Source organism: Anas platyrhynchos, chromosome 7 (genome assembly GCF_047663525.1).
Source record: "Anas platyrhynchos isolate ZD024472 breed Pekin duck chromosome 7, IASCAAS_PekinDuck_T2T, whole genome shotgun sequence".
Lineage (NCBI taxonomy): Eukaryota > Metazoa > Chordata > Aves > Anseriformes > Anatidae > Anas > Anas platyrhynchos.
In genome coordinates, this window is record NC_092593.1 from 25,982,153 (window position 1) to 26,002,040 (window position 19,888).

At 36.6% G+C, this 19,888-nt stretch overlaps 1 protein-coding gene across 8 annotated transcripts in view; it reads left to right on the forward strand.

The window, feature by feature from the left end:
• The window catches only part of NBEAL1 (neurobeachin like 1), an 85,070-nt gene that overhangs the window by 3,979 nt on the left and 61,203 nt on the right, over positions 1–19,888 (forward strand). For all 8 annotated transcript variants that reach the window (XR_003498274.3, XM_021270401.4, XM_027461107.3 and 5 more), the window contains exons 3-4: positions 13,987–14,078; positions 19,298–19,459. Coding sequence is in view for 7 of the 8 variants with exons in the window: in XM_021270401.4 (XP_021126076.3) it covers positions 13,987–14,078; positions 19,298–19,459 (254 nt within the window). In the remaining variant the exon portion in view is untranslated. The remainder of the gene's footprint in view (positions 1–13,986; positions 14,079–19,297; positions 19,460–19,888) is intronic.

The window sequence follows — 19,888 nt, forward strand, 5'->3', positions numbered from 1 at the left end:
CAGCAACAAAACTTCTTAACGTTTTAAAGTGTTAAAGTGATAGATGATAGATAGTGTTAGTATCTTACCATTAATCCCAGTAACAGTTCTTGTTCTGTGATCACTTTACATCCCAGTGCAGTGACAAGCACAAGCTGCAACACTTACTTTTGTGCAAAGTAACATTAGGAGGGGATCTCTGTATTTTCATTGACGTTTGTGCACTATCAGCAATTGGAGACTTGGGTAGACATCAGCATGTAGCCAACATATCTACAGAAGCAGTCTTTGAATGATATTGTGTGTGATGTATTGTTTTATTTTTTCTCTTAAAGTTGTGTTTTGATGGTTGCAAAAGTTTGGTTTTAGTTGGTGTTCTGTTGTTTTTCATCTGGCAGTTTCTAATGTAAGTTTTGTTGGTGGTGCTTTTTTTTCCCTCTGTGATTCTGTTCCTTTAAAAGCTGTGCTCTATAGGCCAGTAGCTACAAAGCTGCAGATTTGTGTGCTGTTTAGATGCCCGATGAAAGTCATAGCCACATGTGACTGACAGTGCTTTTGGTGTTGCCTGGAAGCAGTTTAGAAGCTCATTAAATTTAGTGAAGTTTAGTTTTGAGTCACTGGGACTTAAATATCACAGCACTGTATTGTTAATTGTTTGAGCTGTTTCTGCCTCGAGTTGTTCTTTTTCTTTTGTTTTTCTGTTCTTTTTTCTTTTTTGAAATGCTGTCAAAATTGCTGCAAAAAATGTTAAAGATGCATAAAGATGCTTATTGCTGTCATGATTGTTTTTGGTGATTTTTTTTTCTAATGCTTGATTCTCTGTTAATGTACAATGCTGTTATTCACTTGAATATTGATATGGATGCAAGCTGCTGTCTTTCATCAGAATGGAGGAATGTGTGTTTTCTGAGGTAATTGAGATAAATGTAGAATAGATAACACAAGTCTTTTCTATAGAGTTCACTAGCAAAAGTTCTGCAGCAGGCTAAGTAGACAAAGGTAGTACCAAACACTAGCTTATTGATCATCAGTTTGAAGTCTTAAATATCATCTGCATAGGAACATAAAACCCTTACTGAAGTGAGTATGCAGCAGATACCTGAAAATGCTTCAGTAATCTAAGTTTATAGCAGGAGATGTAAATCTCCATCTACTGGATGAACTGAGGTAGTCTAGGGAAAGGGCTGCTTTCATGGAAGTGTTTCTGTGACCTTTTCATGTTCATGTGACTGAACTAATCTCTTCCATTAGATCTGCTCTACCAGTCTTGCCTTGTATTCTTAGACCAGCATAGCTGTAACAGTATTACTGTTGTAATCTTACGTGATTAACCTTTTCTTAGACGTTAATTATGTACCAGAATGCAAAATTAATTCATGTCTTGTTATCCTCTGAAGTGACTTTTACTGCAGATTCAAATTAAAGAGATTCAACCTGCATTGTATCTGTGAGAATTTAACCATGCACATTTCATCTTCTCCAGTTTTTCTGATAGGTATTTCAGACTCCTTGACATAAATTATGTTAGGATTTTTGATTTTTTTTTTTTGTTTGCACTGTGTTACTTGTGGTCTTTAAAAGCTGGGCTTTCCTAGCATCTTATGTATTTGAAATAGATGCAGAAAATGTAGCATACAGAGTATCAATGAAGTGAACATGGCTAAGTACTGTGTGTGTGCATAGTTACTATAGAATTCTGACTAGATCAAAATTGATTTTTATACTGGGTGGAAACTCAGGGTGGGGGAATGGGACAGGAAACAGACAATAAATGTTTGGGGGAAAGTATCTTCTAGGAAGAAAGAATTTTTGCTTTTCTAGAAGCTGAAGATTTTCAGTAGTCTATTTAGTTTATTTAATAATATGAACAATGGCTGATAAGTGATGCTGAAACAAGAGCTGCAGCTTAAATGAAAGCAAAACCTAATAATAATGGTTAGATCCACTAACCCTCTACCATATTCTTTTATTGAAATTGTTTATTCTTTAAATATATAGAGTAATATGTCACAACTTCATACTCCTTACTTTACTTGAATACTTACAAATGCCTCTAAAAAAAACCTGAATGCTTTGCAAAGGGAAGTTAAAATATGAAGTCCTTGACTCTTCATGAGCATTTCACAGGGCTTGTGGGTAGTACAGTAAAAGCAATATGAAAATCTTTTTCCTAAAAGCTTAATGATCAACTTTCAGAAGAATATGCTGAAAGTTGTCTATAAAACAGGGTTGACAGCTCAAAAAAGTCTGAGAAGAGCTGATGCTTTCAAGTAATATCTATAAAAACAGGTTGAAGCAGACTGAGTGCTGCTCTTAACTGAGGGGCCAGGACAACTTGATGAATTGTAAATCCAAAATGTAATTTAAAATCATTTCAGGATTAGGCTAGTGGTGTGTAAAGGACACTGCTGCTGGGTCAAGACTCATGCCAAAGTTTTTTGAATGTGATGAAAGCGCTGTAAAAGGCTTTTAAACTGGGTTGGCTCCTTTAAAAACGAATCTGCTTTGTTAGGCAGCTAGTGAAAAGCATGCAAGATAGTGTATCATCAGAATTAGCTATTCAAAGGATGGTGGTGCTGTGTTAGCTGAGTCCTGTCAAGACGACTTTCTCCCCTTTCAGAATTGTAATTGTGCCAGGCAGGGTTTCACACAGTAATTGGTCCTGGGCTTTTTCTTAATCTTTCCTCTTCAGTAAAGCCATGCTTTCATTTCAGCACTTCCTTATCTGATAGGTGATACAATAGCTTGAAGGGAAAGCCGTGAGTCTGTTTGTCAGCCAGTTTCTAGCCTATGCTTCCCCTTTCAAAGGAGGAGTATTCGATCTTAGCATCATTAGTAGATTCCTTGTATTAACAGTTATAAGGCTAATTACAACGTTCTGGTCTTTACTAACACAGGCTGCTGAGACAATCGCATCACTTTCTGTGTTCAGAAGAGCTGACTTGTGGATAGCCCATCTTCTTAAGAAATGTAGTTTTGTATGTTGCATTGTATTGCTTTTTTTAAAAAAAACAGATACAATTTTATTGAGATAAAGGTGCTGCACTTTTTTTCTCTGGTTTGGTGAGGGATATCTGTAAGTTATCTTTCCTTTTTAAAATAATATTACAGCATGGAAAGAGAAGTCATACTTCTTATAGGAGAGCGTTTTAGTTCTAGATCAAAAGCTATACAGAAAAAAAAAAATGAAATGAGTATATGCAGTATTGTAAAAATGTCCTGGTGTATTTCAAGTCCTGTTATTTGAGTTATTTTCTTCCTCGTCTGGGAAGAATCTCCAGTGAGATTCTGGTTCCTTATAGTGTGCCTCACAGGAATCATAAGACTTGAATGATAAAAATAAGTAGTCCTGTGGGAAACCACGATTTCTTTGTTAGTCGGGAACAGACCACTGTGAAGACTGAAGTGCTACAGGCGGTGGTGTGCTGGCAGTGCTAGCTTCTCTGTAATTCCATGGCTTTCTCCAAGATGGTAACACCGTTGCAATGCAAATACTTGAAACTGAAGCTTTAACACAAACACACACATTTAACTTGCTTGAGCTAAACTTATGTTGGCATTATGAGGACTAAACAGTTCAATTAAATTAATGCATGCTCTGTGCTGTGAGAAGAGTCTGTGGAAGTAATTTCTGTGCATTCATAGTATACTAAGATCTGTATAGAACTAAAAGAAATTTGATCCTAAGTTGTGAGAATTTAGGTTCCTTTGGATCCTTTCAAGGGGGGAATTCCATTAGCATCATCCACCTTGTGTTGGGCCAAAAATGACATGAAACTGGAATGATCTTTATATTTAAAAAAAAAAGTTGGCTTGGAGCAAGAATGTACCAGTTTCCTCAGTATGTGGTGTGACAGACTTGGTAAGCTGACCTACTAACTGGCTGTCAAGTGGTCCTGTAGTATTGTCAGGCAGTCCTCTCACTACTCGTTCATGAAGTATTGCTTCCTGACAATATTTTGTAGTTCAGTCTTAGCCACCTGCGTCAAAAAATGGGGATTTCATGTGGCATTCAGCAAGTGAGAGCTAACGCATGAGTTCCAGAGGAGTATTATGAAATTATAAGGGAGTATTAAGTTTTTCTTAAATATTGTGAAATTTGGCTTGACTTTAACCTGTATCTCTGTATAAAATCAGAGTATTTTTAAACACTAAAAAAGTTATGATCAGGTCAGCTTTTAGACAAGTTTCTTGTAAGGCTACCTAAAACAGTATGATTGAACTGAATTTGTTCAACTAAATGATGTTACACTTTCTTTAAAAATGTGTTTTTTTTTTTTTGTTGTTTTTTTTTTGTTTTGTTTTGTTTTTTTTTGTTTTTGTTTTTTTTTGTTTTGTTTTTTTTTTTTTTTTTTGTTTGTTTCAAAATTGTCTTTTAGTTGTGATGAGAAGCATGTAATTCAACAACAGCCTAATCTTTGGTGTTAAATTGGAAGTTCTGTGACCTTTGCATCCTAAATGTGATCTCATCCTCACTTCAGCTTGCAGTTGTCTTCCTTCTTGTGCAATTGCTGATTTGTCAGTGATTCATATCACATAGCTATATATTGCCTTTGTTATATTAGATAAAGAAGTATTCAGCTTACAACTAGATGAATGCTTGATCAAACTAAGTGTTCAGTAAAAGTAACTCTTCATAGACCACTGTCATGTAAATTCATTCCTTTGCCAAAAGAAAGTGAATGAAGATTTATGCAACAATTGTGTAATGAAATGTTTTATGCATAAAAGATTGGTTTAAATACGTCACTGCCATTCTGCGAGTATGTAACTTGCAAAAGAACACGTCCCAAGTCACTTGGGGCGGTGGGTTGGTGACACTACCCTTGTTCTGCCTTCGAGATGCTGAACTAAGAATGGATAAGAGGTAAACAGGAACAGTTGGTCTTCCATTCTGATTTTACTGTCTGCTATTTAAAGAGACTTCTCATAGTTTGAGAGCTAACATAATTAGTGCTGGTGTTGACAGTTGTTCGAACCAGAACAGGGACTCTGCCACAGATAACGCAGGCTTCAGATTGAGATGAGACAGCAGATATATCTAAACAGAACAGAAATGTTAGAAAACCCTAGCATTTTGCTAGCTACAGGGAAATTATTTTTGTTTTGTATTATTATATATTTCACAACATGTACATGTAGCTGCTTTACAGTTTTAATGAGAAACATCCAGTTCAAAACATACCAGCAAATGTAGAAAATATTTCAGAGGAAACTTTTAATGAATTGAAAGAATTCAGTGTCTCTTCCAGGGATTGATTTATCACAGTGCAAGAAAAACAGCCTTCTGGTTCTGGGTGATGTACTATAAGAGTAAATACAGGAAATGTTGGGCTGTTGTGTGGTATCTGAGGTATGGCGCTTTTAAGTGGATCATCTACATCAGATCTGGGGACAGCATGTGTCCTGATAAAATAATATTGCAGGATCAGCTCAAATGTGCAGTGTGTTTGTGCTCTAATACACAAATGGAACTAGGAGGAAGGCTTGCCAGCTGCCCATTGAACAGCATTGGAGCTTAATGCCTGAATCCAAATGTTGTCAATAGATACTGTTAAAATATTTACAGGCTTTAGAAAGGCTGAACAGCTGCCATGAAAGAGAAAAGAGCTTCTTTAATTACGGAGTTTTTCTTGATGAAATAAATTTATATAAGGAAAAGAACACCAAACAAACATCAAAGCATGCATACGTCTCAACAATAGACAGGAATCTTTTTTTTTTTTTTTTAGAAGTCATTTTTTCAGCTAATTTTTCCGATTTATCTTCCAGTAAAAGAGAGGCTGCAATAGAGGAAGTTGGGAGATACAGCAGGAACACCAATAAGTGAAAACCAAACTTGATTATTCTTATATTAAATGCTGTTTTCAGATGCTCTATGCATCTGCAAATCCCAACATCAGGAGTTAGATTTCTGTGCTGATAAAATACTGGCTTGTATTGATAATTTCCCTGATATTTCAAGCATTTATGATAATCTGGTTGTCTGGTTTATGACCGAGAATTCCCTGTACCTGTAATAAGGAATAAAATGCATTAAATAACTGTTTGACCACTGAGTAACAGTTAATTGTGAATCAGTAAATTTAGGAATTCAATTAAACTGCAAGAATAACTAATAATGCTATTATCTAAAAGTATAGTATATTTTAAAGCAGTTGAGGAAATTTAAGAGATTTAGAAGCCTTTACAGCTTCATTTAAGAACTTTACCTAAAGGATGTTTGAGGGAGGCATAAACAAAACCTCAAAATAAATTCATGGTTAAATATTACTTCTATATAACACAAAGAGAGCATGAAATCAAAGCAGATGGTAAACCTTTAATTATACAACGGATAGTAATTTAACAGAGAAAATACACCTTTATTTAAATAACTAGTCCTAGTAATTCTGGAATTTGCAAGGGGAATAGGGATGAAGACAAATCTTTGAGGACATATTCCTGAAGTCTGGATGAAAGCAGTGAATATATTTGCTTTTAATTGTTAATGTAGGGAGAGCTAAGTACTTGTATTATTGTCCAATAACCTGTTCTGCATAAGAACCTGTAAGAGTGTCCCATTAATACATTTAAAAACTAATAGCTAAGGCAGGGGTTGAAAAGGTGGCGCTTATATTGGAGGTAAGAATTCAGCAGAGATAGCAGAAACATCCATAAAAAGCAGAGTAAAAAGGGGGCAATTTGACTCCTTTAAAAAGACTACAAGATTATTCTTAGATTAGAAGTAATAATTTTAGGAAACCATCATACCTTCATATAGTTTTCTATCAATTTTCACTTGGAATGTGCAAGGAGAGTAGAGGAATTGAAAAAAGTTTTAAAAGTTATTGGAACTAGCAGCATTAAACAAAGAGTAAATCCTTGGCTCTTCTGGAAGAGTGATTGTAGCTGTAAACTGACAATCCATGTGGGACGTCAGCCCAGAGTTTCAAGTGACATAATCTACATGAGTTTTGTAGAAAATGGTTGTGGCAGGCACAGGCTGTGTAAGTCACATCACCAACTCTGGTGATAAGTGCTTGGCTAATGTGTTCAATTACACAAAACTTGGCTTTCATTTACCTGTGTTTTTGCTGAACTTTTGACTAGGTGGAATGAACAATTTCCTTGATAAATGACTGAAGCTGCGTGGGAAGTGTCAGTTAAATGGTTTAGCAAGTTCTGAGAAGCAAGGAGGAAAATGGTTATATTTATGGAGCTCCTTAATATATGTCTTCTCAAAACTCTTTTTAATTAAGCCTGTACTGTTCACATGCTTTCAAGGACAAACTTGGAATTTGGGAGAGAAAATATTGTGATGAGAAAGATGCATCTTTGGTATAACCTAAAATACAAAAATGGTTTTGAGAGTGCCAGTGAGAACACTGGCTCAGGTATGACTGCATACTGTTGTGTTTTGTTTTTTTTTTTCCCTCCCCAGGTCCACACAGCTTTTAATGTGCTGGATAGACAAAGCTCTCGAGGAAAAAGCAGGGCACAGAGAAGAAGCATGATATTTGCAGAAACCTGATCTCATTATTTACCTGTTATAATAATTTTAAAATTGTACCAGCAGGAGTGAAATGGATACCAAATAGCAGTTGCACCAGTAACACAAATTCTGCTATGTCTTAGTTTTTGAGTCTTTGATTTTTGCAGGGTGCAGAAAAGCTCATTTGGGGTTTTTGTATCTTCAGTTTGTTATTAGCTGTAGTCCAATGTTAATCTAAGAGACAATGAGGTTGAGAAGACAAATGCAAACAGTTAAATCCATGGCTAAAGAAATAAGAATTCACTTTAGGCAGAATTAGGTGGAAAGTAACCGTGTGACGCTTTGAAACGAATACAGATTTATTTGATAAGTTGTACCCAAGTTCTCAGAGGTTTTCTGTATCTGCTCAAAGACTCGACAATATCTAGCTATTGATTAGGTGAAATAATGGTGCACCGCCCTGCTTCGTGTTGGTCTCTCCCTGTTCTTTTATATTGTCTCTTGCATCACAGTGAAAGTTGGAAAGTGATGGGGCAAAAGCTGGCTTTGTGCGTTGTTGCTGCAACTCAGTCCTTTTCTTATTTAAATTGATGACGGAACTTGGAATTTCAAAGCAATCAGGCATTAAACCCTAAACCTTTCTTAAGCTATGGTCTGCATTTGCATTAAATCGAGGCTTATCTTGACACTGTGGAATTTTGACACCATGTCATTCTGGTTGCATTTGGATTATTCAAAATACTTCTTATTCCCTGATTATTTTTTTAAATACATCTTCCATCTGTTACTGCTTTTCATTGTATCAATTTTGAGGGGAAAAGTGAGTTAATAGATGGTAACACTTCACAGCCTGGTAAATTTCTGGTAAGTGCGCTGTGCAGAGGACTCTGGAGCACAGAAATGCCACATGCCAGCCTGTACACAGAATTTACCTGTAGTTCTTTCTAGCAAATGCAAAGACATTGAAGAGTTCTGGTTAACTGGGCTCATCCCATGGATGGTGGCAGTCAGGTGCCACTTCCAAACCACAATTCAAACCTAACAAACCTGATCCCCTAATGAATAGCTTCTTTCAAACTGTTGATTTTTGCGTTATACAGACTAGTTCTGTTACTTTTAATACCACCTTTAGATCACGGGTAAGTTGAATAGTCTTTCCTATATAATTTTTAAATGTTACTTATAGTAGGTACAATTCAGCCTTAACACCAAAGGATTGCTGTAAGCTTAAACACAGTGCTTGGGGATGGGGGATTAGTTACTATAGTACCAGTGCTGGTGAGATTTGGTGGCAGTGCTGGTAAACTGAAATCCACTTTGCAGATTGACTGACTATTACACGCAGCAGTCAAAGCAGGCTGGCTATTTTATGCCTGCACGTTGCATTTAAGGACTTCAAACAACTGCCTTGTGGGATGAGGCAGGCAGGCGCGCCCTGAGCTGCCCTGCAGGGAGATTTTGCCTTTGGAGCGTGGAATGCGGCACTGAAAATAGCCTCGGGTGGATCCAGCTTTTGGTTTTAGCAACTTCCTCAACGTGGCTGTAAAAACTGTGCTGATCTTCGCCCATTGCCCTGATTTCTTTTTTTTTTATTTGAAGCCTCAGTAGAGCATCATCTTCGAACTACACATAATAGGAAACTTTTGCAGAAATAGAGGGTAGCTAATTATTATATTAAAAACAAAACAAACAAAAAAAACCTTACATAATTGCATCAATAATGTTGATTTGAAGTCGTGGGTAAATGTCTGCACTCCACAGGCACATGGCTGAAGACTTAGTGGGAGGACTTCAGTGCCAGGTTTGTGTAGAAAGTTTACATTTAACTTGGAGTAATCTGTAAGAGTTCAATACTAAATAGATTATTAGGAATTTTAAAAATGTTTTCACTGATGGAAAAATTGCCTTTTCCTGATGACCTTTTTGCTTAGGCATGCTAGTTGCTGAGAAAAAAAAAAAGCTGGATTAGCTTTTTTCACTTCATCAGTCTTCATGAAGAGTAGACAAAGCTATTATAACTTGTAGATAACTTACTATATCAAAGATAAGAGCCAGTCTCAAGTTAGTGTAGATTTTACTTAGTTTCTTTAATTTTCATTGCTGTAGAGCGTATCTGTCAGAATGGCTTTAGACGAATCCTTTTCTTTTTAGGCTTTGCTTTAGTGCTGGTGTTAGGAGCTTGTTTCGCAGTTGTGCCAAGGCTAAGTGTGGCCTTGCTAATGTTTCTGTATAGTGCAACTGTTAAAACAGTGGACTCCATGGGAAAATTGCCGGTTGGCAGCATTTAGCTCCGGTATTGTGTTACGTATTGGAGTACAGAGTGGAGATCAACTGATCTTACTTAGCAACTCTTTTCCTTTTAGTATTGCACTAAGCATGTTGAAAAAACAACAAAGACTGCTGGGTGTGTTGTTGTTGTTGTTATTTGTTTTTGGTTTTGTACCTGTTGGAAACATGCTAGTGCTCAGATCTGGCAGTGTTTCATTTTAAAGGGCTGTGGTGACTATTACTGTGCTAAGGAAATTGTATAAAAATGGAGGCCTAAAGCATGTTTTTAAAAAACAGTAGTATTTAAATAAAGGGAGGTATAAGGAAGTGTTTTTGCTTTCAGGTGCTCTGAGCTGGTTGATTTAATAGGCTTAAAATAATTCTTTTCATTAGTGCAGGTGAATGATTGTTGCTATAGCAGTTTCACAGGCCTTTACTGCAATTCAGTGAGCTAAGAAGCCCAAGTTTAGGTCCTATGTCTTTGTGGTTTGCTTCACAGTTAATCACCTAAAGAGCTTTGTAGTTGAGTTGTTTTTTTTTCCTCCTCCTCCTCACAGCTTTGCACATATCCTTATAGTGACACAGCTTTAAGTTTGCATTGTTAAAAGTATGATTGTGTCATTCTGAAGAGAAACAGCCAACTGAAGGTGGATTTTAGCTTCTGGGAATTTTGAGCTTTGACAAAAAAAATCTTCCTGAATTTTCAAAACATGCATTTTCTATATATGAATTATTCAGATAAGAATGTGTGTATATATATTTCTGTCTTGCACAAAAGCTAGACAAGTTTCCGGTAAAGAAAATAATTGCTGAAGGTAGTTACTTAAAAAGCTGTAAGGTTTCTACAATCAACATGTTGTTATTTTCTAGTGATTGGAAAGTTGTAATTAGTGGAAGATGTTTTAGTACCACTTACATCTTTTTTTTTCTCTTTTTTTTTCCCCCCCTGCTTTTACAGATTTTGTCCAAACCAAAAAGTTCCTTCTGTCTTTCTTGCTCACCTAATGGGGAATGTCTGCAGAGTGTGTGTGTGTGTGTGTAGGGAGGAGGTTGGGAAAGAGTACCGAACTCAGCTTGGTTTATCACGGTATGTCCTTGTGGTGTGTTATCAAAACATAGATTGATTTGTAAGCTGTGTTTTAAAAGTATGCTACGTCTTCAGCTAGCACAACTAAAAATAATTTGGAGCTGCAGTCTGACATACAGCCTCCAGCTACCTGTCTGCAGAATGATAACAAAATGGTAATTATGAAAGCAGTGAAAAAGAGAATATATTCCATGGGTTTCACTGTTTTAACTGGTGACAAGGCTTCTGAGTATCTAAGATGCTTTGTTATGGTCTGCTAAAGTTACACATCTTGCTTAGGAGGGCAACAGAGAAAATGGGAGAGCTAACAAGTTACAATGAATTGTTTAGAGCTGGGATTGCAGGTCAGTGATTTGCTGATCTCAGTATTGATGCAGATCTGAAGTACTCCCATATTCCTGGGCTGCAACCTCCTGCTGTGTGGCTACACAGCCGTTTGTGTTTGTCGGATTGCAGCATGTGCTGTCGCAGAAAGTTGACTTGGCATTAAAGAACACAGACAAACACATTCATGTTTGAATTAGGTCAATTTATATTCTGATGTTAGTTTGGTTTACCACTTCTGTCATGAGAAAAGAGGGCTTAGTTGAAAAGGGGACTGGGAAGAGAACAAATCCACTGATGACTTCAAGAAGAAAACCATCACAAGGAGAACAAAAGCAAGGACAAGGAGAAGAAAGATTATGAAGAAAGGAGCAATTAGAAATGAAATAGAAGAAGGGGAAAAATCTAGGGAAAATGAACAAGAAAACATAATGAAGGCAATGAAAGCAAATAGTCTCTCAGAAGCTACATATCTAGCTGAGAGTTACATTTGGTGCATGTATCTGAACATATGTAATTAATAGTGATGGTGAAGTAAATTGTGTTGGGGTTTCTGGTACTGGTAGAGTTATTGTGTCAGGGTTTCTGATACTGGTAGAGTTAAAGAGGGTCTTGGAGGCAGGATGAAGGGTCTAGAATGCAAAGGGAATTGCTATGCTTTACAATTCATGTAGATGCTGTGGAAAGAACACCGACAAAAGGTTTGCAGTGCTTCATATTCTGGATTTGCGTTTTTATTTAGTGCTGTTTTCCTCCTGGTAGGCTCTTTTGCATGTAGGTGTCTCGAACTGAGAGGACTGTGTGCAAGTCTGTCTTGGTGACTTGTTCTTTTACATCAACATTGCCCCCTGAATGCTGTGTGTGTTTGTGGTGTTTACAGATTGCTCCTTCTTAACATGGCAGGGAAATAATCTCTTGTTTGGGAACATCTGCGGTAATATAAAGGCAACAAGGAAAAGGGAGGAGATACAGAAAAGAAAGAAGGGAAGGATGAGCAAAACTTCAGAACTTTTTGAAAATTTTATAAATTGTGGATTAGATTCAGTAAAATGTAAAATACAGTATGCAAATATTTTAAAACAATTTAAAAAACTATAACAAAATATGGGAGAGCATGGATGTGTGTTAATGGACACGAGCAGAATCCTTTGCTCAGTCCTTTTTAAGGAAGCTGTTGGTTTTGGTCTGGCAGCTTGCTACTGAAAGTTAAGCAGCTTGACTTTTAAAGTGAGACTACTTCAAATGACATTTTGAAAGAATTTTCCTGGTTTTTTTTATTTTTTTTCCTTGTTTGTTGTTTTGGTATCCTCCTTCCTCTCTATCTGTAAGTCAATTGCTTTGAGGTTTCAGATAGGGAACAGTGAGGTGACAGAAGAACATATTGGCGGCTGGGTTGGTCACATTCATTAGATATTAAAAAGGTAGCAACCATTGCCTTAGATTCCTTGGGCTGCATTGGTAATGGCATTTCATCTTCAATCAAAAGACAATAATGTAGTGAAGCTGATTTTTACCCTGCTTTTACTGAAATTGAATTTTTCCTTGATAATCCCAAGTGTGGTACTCCCACACTGCTTTATATGTAGTAATTCAGTTGTAAAGTGGATGGAGTAGGATTTTCTGTAGGGAGGAAGAATCAAGTTAAAATCTCCCTGGCAGCTTTCCCAAACTGAAGAGCTGACACCTTTCCTATGCATGTTCATAATGCAAGGTGTCCCCTTCAGAGTGTATTATTAATGTCCCTTTATTTTTTTTCTTTGTTTGAATATCTTGCTATACTTAGAATGGTCTGATGTAAATTATAAGCACAATTGTGTTTGGAAATATAAAGCTTGTACATGCTTTTTAGGTTTAGGGCTACCACACTGAGATGCAAGTTTTCTGATGTGTTTGAGTTTGCCAGGGTGTGACCCGCATGTGATACCATCATGAGTGTGGCATAAGAGAAGCCTTGTTATTACAGCAAGTAAATCAGTAGAAGCTAGAATAAATAGTTTTTTGTTTGTTTTCTTTGGTCTTACCCTAGCCCGAAGTTGTCATTACCCTAGCCCGAAGTTGTCAATGTGTTATCAGCCAAATGCTTCTGGCAAACGGTTTACCTGTTGCTTTTGCAAGTCTTGCCTGTTTGGCACCCTACAGGTTCTAGTATCTGCCCTCCCTGCTGGCACTGTATCTACTCCTGAGGGATTGCTGGTCATGAACAAAATCCATGTGTTCTACCAAGAACAGTTTGCATTTATAATCTATCTATTTTATAGATATCTAGTGTACAAGTAGCTTGTACGCTAGTAGCTCTGCATAGCTTCTGGGAACACTTCATGTGATCTGCTACTAGCTGCTGTGTTGATCAATGAATGAAGAAAAATTCAAATTATTTTTTGTGCTTAGAATTGTCACGAGTTATTGCTTAATTTCATAAGATTTATACAATGTTATTTACTAGTTATCTACTAATTTCCATGCTATTAAAAATACAATATACAAGTAAATTTTTAAAGTTGGTATGTATTAGAAAACTAATAACCTCTGAAGAGTAAGTAATGGTTGTTTGGGGAGTGGGGTTGGGAAGCTGAAATACATTGGTTGGCATTGACACCAGTAACATGAACTAATCAATAGATACCCAGAGCAAGAATGTCACATCGTGTAACATCGCTGAGAATTCTGAAGGACACAATTTCTTTAAACAACTTTTTAAAACTTTGATTGTAAAAAATGAGTCTATTCACTCCTTTCGCCCAGTTGAAACGTGTTAAAGAAAGCTTTCCATTCAAGTTAATACTACAGAGTTGCTGACTAATGATCTCAGGTACTGTATTACTTAATATTCTCCCACCCTTTTTTTCTTTTACAGAAAGATCCAGATTACCTGAAGCTTTGGTTGGATAGTTTTGTTTCTAGCTACGAACAGTTTCTGGATGTGGACTTTGAGAAACTGCCAACTAGGTATGTAGAATTACAGACCTGTTTACCTTTGATATCTGAACCAGACCTGGCTGAGAGCCCAGTCTCTTTCAATATCAATACCGCTTTTAAACAAAAGAATGCTTTTAATTGTTGAGTGGCGCTCCTGTTTTTTGAAGGTCAAGTTGGGCTGGGAATGATGAAACTAGGCAAATACTGGTATTTGTATTAGCAGCAGATGGCATCTCGGTGTTCACTTGTTCCTGCTCACAGAAATATAATCATTCTTCCTTGTGAATTTGTGGAATATGTATTCATTATTAAATGTTACAGGTGAAATAGTATTAGTATTAGAATTTGCTATCTGTACCAGTAGTGTCTGAATAGAAGTAAGGTCTAGGGAGAGAGGTCTGTAATATTATTTCTGGCGTTGCTTCAAGAGTGAGGATGAGGTGAAATGCTCAATTACATTTTTGTTTTTTTATCTGAGAACTTTCTAAAAATTAAAATGCACAAATGGTGGACTTTCAAGTGATCTTTCCATCTGTGAAGACTTGAGTTCAGTGGCAAGAGCATTAGTGACTTCACCTATGATGTTGACTGCAATCATGAAAATATAATCATGAGATGGGTATTGAAGTCTAATTTCAGGTATTCATCTTTACTATTTTGAATTTGCTTTCTGTGCTCTCAGGATTGTGCTTTCAAGACTAACTTTGCAAATGAGGAATAGAAACCTTAAACTGGATTTTTTTGAGATGCTTGCATGAACTAAGGGTTTTAAGAAAAAATAAATGTTAGAGCGCTCAGAAATCATGAGAACCGGTGTCAGTTCTATGGCTGCTATCGCTACCCGTGAGTGAATACAAAGAATGCCTCTCTCTGCATGATGGCTGCAGTCCAAGCCCTGTTGAAATCAATGGAAATTCTCTAATGGACTTTGGATCAGATCCTGTTTGAAGTGTAAGTGATAGCCTCTCCTGTTACAAGGAAATGAAGAATGCTGCAACTGGATCTCACTGGATGAAAACTGGGCATCTAATCTATTTCTAAGAAATTTTTCTTCTTCATGCTTATATTAATTCAACCATTAAGCAAAAGCTACAAATTCTGTACTCTTTCAGAAGATATGTTATCTTTGCAGTGAGATATCAAAAATACATCATGTGTTTAGTTCAGGAAAAAGGTTTTTCCTTTAACACAAGTTATCTTTTAACATACTACTTAATATTGAAATGTGATCAATGGAAGAGAAGGGTATTTTGGTACTCTCCTCTTTTTTTTTGTGCTCATGTTTTGTTGTTGTTTTTTACAACAACTTAGTAAAATTTTAAAAAGAAACATGAAGCTTACCTGTGCAGAATAATAGCAGCATCTTCATTGTGCTAAGTAATGGTTTTGTGAGCATAAAATCCCGTATTTTTCTGAGGTTAATGACAGGATTAGTGGTTTAGCCTGAAAGAATAGTTTTGTGTAGATCTAGTCATTTGTACAACAGATGTAGAGAAAATGTATCAAAACAAGGTAGGAATGAAGGCAAGTTATTCTTGTGCTTTGATGGATGGATTTTAAAAAATTTAAAATTAAGTAAAAATTAACAAAAAAAAATAAAAAAACAGTGACTGACGTGACCCTGCTTTTTTATTATGTAAGTTTTGGTGTGCTTTCCAGCTAAGTGCCTGAAAGACCTTGTGTATTGAAGGGCAAAAGCCAGGAAATGATGAGCAACTGTGTTAGGACAAGGAAGCTTGTACAAATTGCTGGACAAAATTAACCTTTTGGAAGACTGCCATGGAGTTTCATGTCAATGTAAAACATGTTTTGTTTTTTGTTCAAGAAAACAACACTTAAGAAATGTAATAAAAATGTTAGTTTTTTTTCTGAAAGCAGTACTCTTAAGTAGGAGTGTCACTTGCTGATTTAACTGATAAGAGTGTTTCTTCTATAAATTACAATATATTATTTCTTGAAATCTGTTTTGGAAATTGGAAAAATGCACATAATAGAGAACTTGGAAATCTCTAGACTTGGCGGATGAGTGTATCCATTGGTATGATTTGGCTGTAATAATAAGTAGAGTTTATACAGTCATACAGCTCAGTTATACAAAAAGTTATACAAATTCAGTTCTACCTACATCTTTGTGCATCTTCCCTATATTTTTAAGTGAAATGCCTATCAATGGTGTCTACAGTGACTTTTTTACTGGGAAAATGAGGATATTGCACAAGAAAATAACTGCTGGCAACTTTGAACATTGAGCACAAAGCATTAATGCACATCTCTTCCTAAAAACAAAAAAAACAACAACCAAAATAACAAACCAGCCATCTCATCAGTATTTACACTGGATAGGATAAAATGTTTACCAGCTGGTGGGAGGTTTTTTTCCCCATCACTGAAGGGAATAAATTGTCATTTGGTTTAATGCTTTCAGAAACAACAAAGATCTCCAGAGTGTTGTCATGCTCTTTTTCTGGCTTTGGTTTGCATGCTGTCACACAAAAGAGCTTAAAGGAAACTCATGCAAAGTACCACAGACACCATACTTAGTTAACATATGGACTCCAAACCCACATTAAAAAAGATGCAGGAATCATGAGAGTAAAGCTGATTACACGGTTACTAGAAACTGGCTGCTGGAAAGTGACGCCTGCTTTTCTGCAGCCTTTGTTCCAAAGCGCTTGCTCACTGCTTTGGTGGAGGAGCGGCTGAGTCCCACTGTGCGGATTTGGGCTGTAATTGGATAAATACACTGTAAAGATGAATTTAAGTTCCTTTCAAACACCTGGGATGAGAATTTATGCTGCTGTATAACCATTATACTGTGGTGCAAGTAGATGGTAAATATGAGAACCCAAATGCATCAAGAACTCAGATTTTTGAGGTAGTCTTATGTGATTACTAGTACCCTATCAGTTAAGGTATGATTTTTTGTTGTTGTTGTTGTTTTTTTTTTTTTTGTTTTTTTTTTTTTCTGTTTTTTTCCCTTTTGAATAGCTAGTTTATACAACAAGTCTTGTCAGGGAAAAAAAAAAAACGCAGATGTTAGATACATACATCTAACTTTTAAATTTGTATGGTAATACCATGGTGACTTGCTCTGGGCTGGAAAGAAGTTCAATTATTTAAGCTCTGCAAATATATTCAGTCTGAGAAATCCCAGAAGATGAGCATTTCTTGAGCTGGTCTCACACAAAGCAGTTAAATCTTAAGGGTTGGTTGATGGCACAGACGTGTGCTGCCTGTGGAGGGAACGATCTGTGGTACACAAGGCATGGAGGGAGTGCCATTTGCTTACCTATGAAGCATTTTGTGATCGTACTGAAAAAGACTCGTTGGCCATTTTAGCAAAATTACTTCTGATGTAGGACTTCAGTTGTCAAAATTATGTTCTTAATACAGAGGTGGTGAATTAGCAGCTTATTATGAGCAATACTTGTGGTCCCAGAGGGTATGGATCTGCTGGCATCTTGAGGGATGAAGCTGCTATCACAGCAGTTAACATTTGTTTGTCTTTTTTTGGCAGCTGTGTAGTGAAAAAAGCAGTTGCTCGCAGTTTTGTCAGCTAGAGCCTAGGTCCTACGAAAATTTCTGTCAAAACTTTTCAGATCCCTTGAGCAAGATCTGAAAAGCAAATCACATAACTGCAGAAGCAAGAGAAAGAACAGTACTAGGTCCTCTGTATCCATGTAGGGGAATGTTTCTTTTCTGGGACCTGGGAACTTGCTGTCACTTGTGCCTGTGGAGTTGCTTTACTAAGTGGTCTCTCTTTCATGTAAGCTTCCTTTTCAACTTCCTTTTCAGTGTAGTTGATACATTGCTCCTCCTTTTCCTCAATTTATTGGTATCACGTTGTCACTCACTGCATTTCCCACTGCCTTTTGAAGCTTTTTCTTACACAAATATGTACATGCATGTCATAACGAGTTCCCAAATTAGCAGTGTTTCTTGTGTGATTTTTTTAGGTAATTTTTCCCTGGGCTTGGCTGTATTAAAAGTTTCTGTAAGCTGTAAGGCTCTAGCTTGTCTTCCTCTTCCTGTGTGGAGTTTGTAGCGAACGTTTCAGGGTAAGTGGCTGATGCCACAGGCAAGCTCTGCCATGTGAAGCAGTGGACGTACAGCTTGCTGACAGACAGCTGCTCTTTAACATGAGCCAAAAGGAGCTTCAATAAACAGTCTTCATCCCAGAGAATGCTTTAACACACCTATAAATTACTACAGTGTTGCTGAAATCACTGTATGGCTATTCTAGAAGCACTGGCTTAGCTACTGGTTTTATTTTAGAGTTATTTTCCTTCTTTTGGTTCTCACTGGTGTATTTCTACAAATGTTTAACAAAACAATGAGTGAGAGTACCTAATGTCCTCCAGGGCCCTGTCTGGCCTTGATGGAGTTGTTGAATTTAAGACCAACACAAGAGTCTTTTTTTTGGCACCTAAAAATAGTTAGCTATAAAACAAGATTAAAAAAAAATAAAAAATAAAGTATGTGTGTGGTGGGGGGAGCTATTTGCTGAGTTAAGGACACACAAAGTAGTATGGATGGGTCAGGCTTTCATGCAAAATCCGTGTACCAGCAGTCAGATGAGTTGCTGGGAGCTCTCCCTCTTGCGCATTCAGATCCTGATTTTCAAATCTTCTTTCATTTAATTTTACTGTGAACTGTTGTGTTGTTTTTTTTTTTCTGCATTAAATCTAAAAATCTATTTTCTCTGTATTAAACCTCATTTTTTCCTAGTTTGGGTAGTTTGTGTAAGAAATACATTAAGTTTCTTGTGCATTATTGCCAACTGGGCTTCTATAACTACTCAGAAATTGGCATTTAACTTACTTTAGTCTTAAGTACAAGGTTGAAAATGTTCCCTTGTGTTTAGTTTCATGTTTTATTTCACTGTGGCTTTGTTTAGGAATTTTTGCAGGCCACCTGTTTACCTACTGAAGATCATAGATTTCTCTGTGGTGATTAAAGCAGATCAACTTGTGTAAGAGAATTTAGAAATCCACATAAAGTATTCTTATCTTTTTTTTTTTTTTTAATTTTTATATGCAGTTCTTTGAGGAAGAGAAAGCTCAAGCTGCCTTATTGGCACCAGACATTTCCTTGTACTTCATAGGAAGTGCTTATGAACAATCAGTTGCCACAATTCAGTAACCTTTCTTATACAGGTTTATTGGTACTCTACATGAGCTCGCTGAAATAGATGTTAATGTGTCGATCCCATGATTAAGAGTTCTGTGTGTTTGTTTTTTTATTTTTAGGGTGGATGATGTTCCTCCAGGAATATCACTGCTTCCTGACAATATTCTTCAGGTCCTTAGGCTCCAGCTGCTGCAGTGTGTCCAGAAAATGTCAGATGGACTAGAAGAGCAGCAGCAGGCTCTGTCACTTCTGCTTGTGAAATTCTTTATCATCCTTTGCAGGTATTTGTTTTGGTTGCTACCTCAACAAGGATATTGTTTTGTTTAAGTATTCTAGATGCAGCCTATAGATTCTAATGACGTATACAATGTGGTTTGACACTTTCTAATAGAAACAAAGTGCTGCTTTTCACAATCTTCAAACTAAAGAAAGAGGGAGCAACACAATCAGTGACGTTTGCCATGAAAAATGGAGTAGAAGGGGCTTAGACAGTAAATTCTTTGTAATTATGTAAGATATATTTATGTGAATTGAAAGCATGGTGTACCTGGTATAAGAAATACTTGTTAAAGAAAAGGCACACTTTAGCTAGTGTTGGATATGAAAGAACTCGAAAGAGGATTGTACAGGAAAAACTGCTTCACATTCTCAACATGCTTATAATTCCATAAACAGCTTAGGGATCTGACTTATTCTATTAATGCAATTGG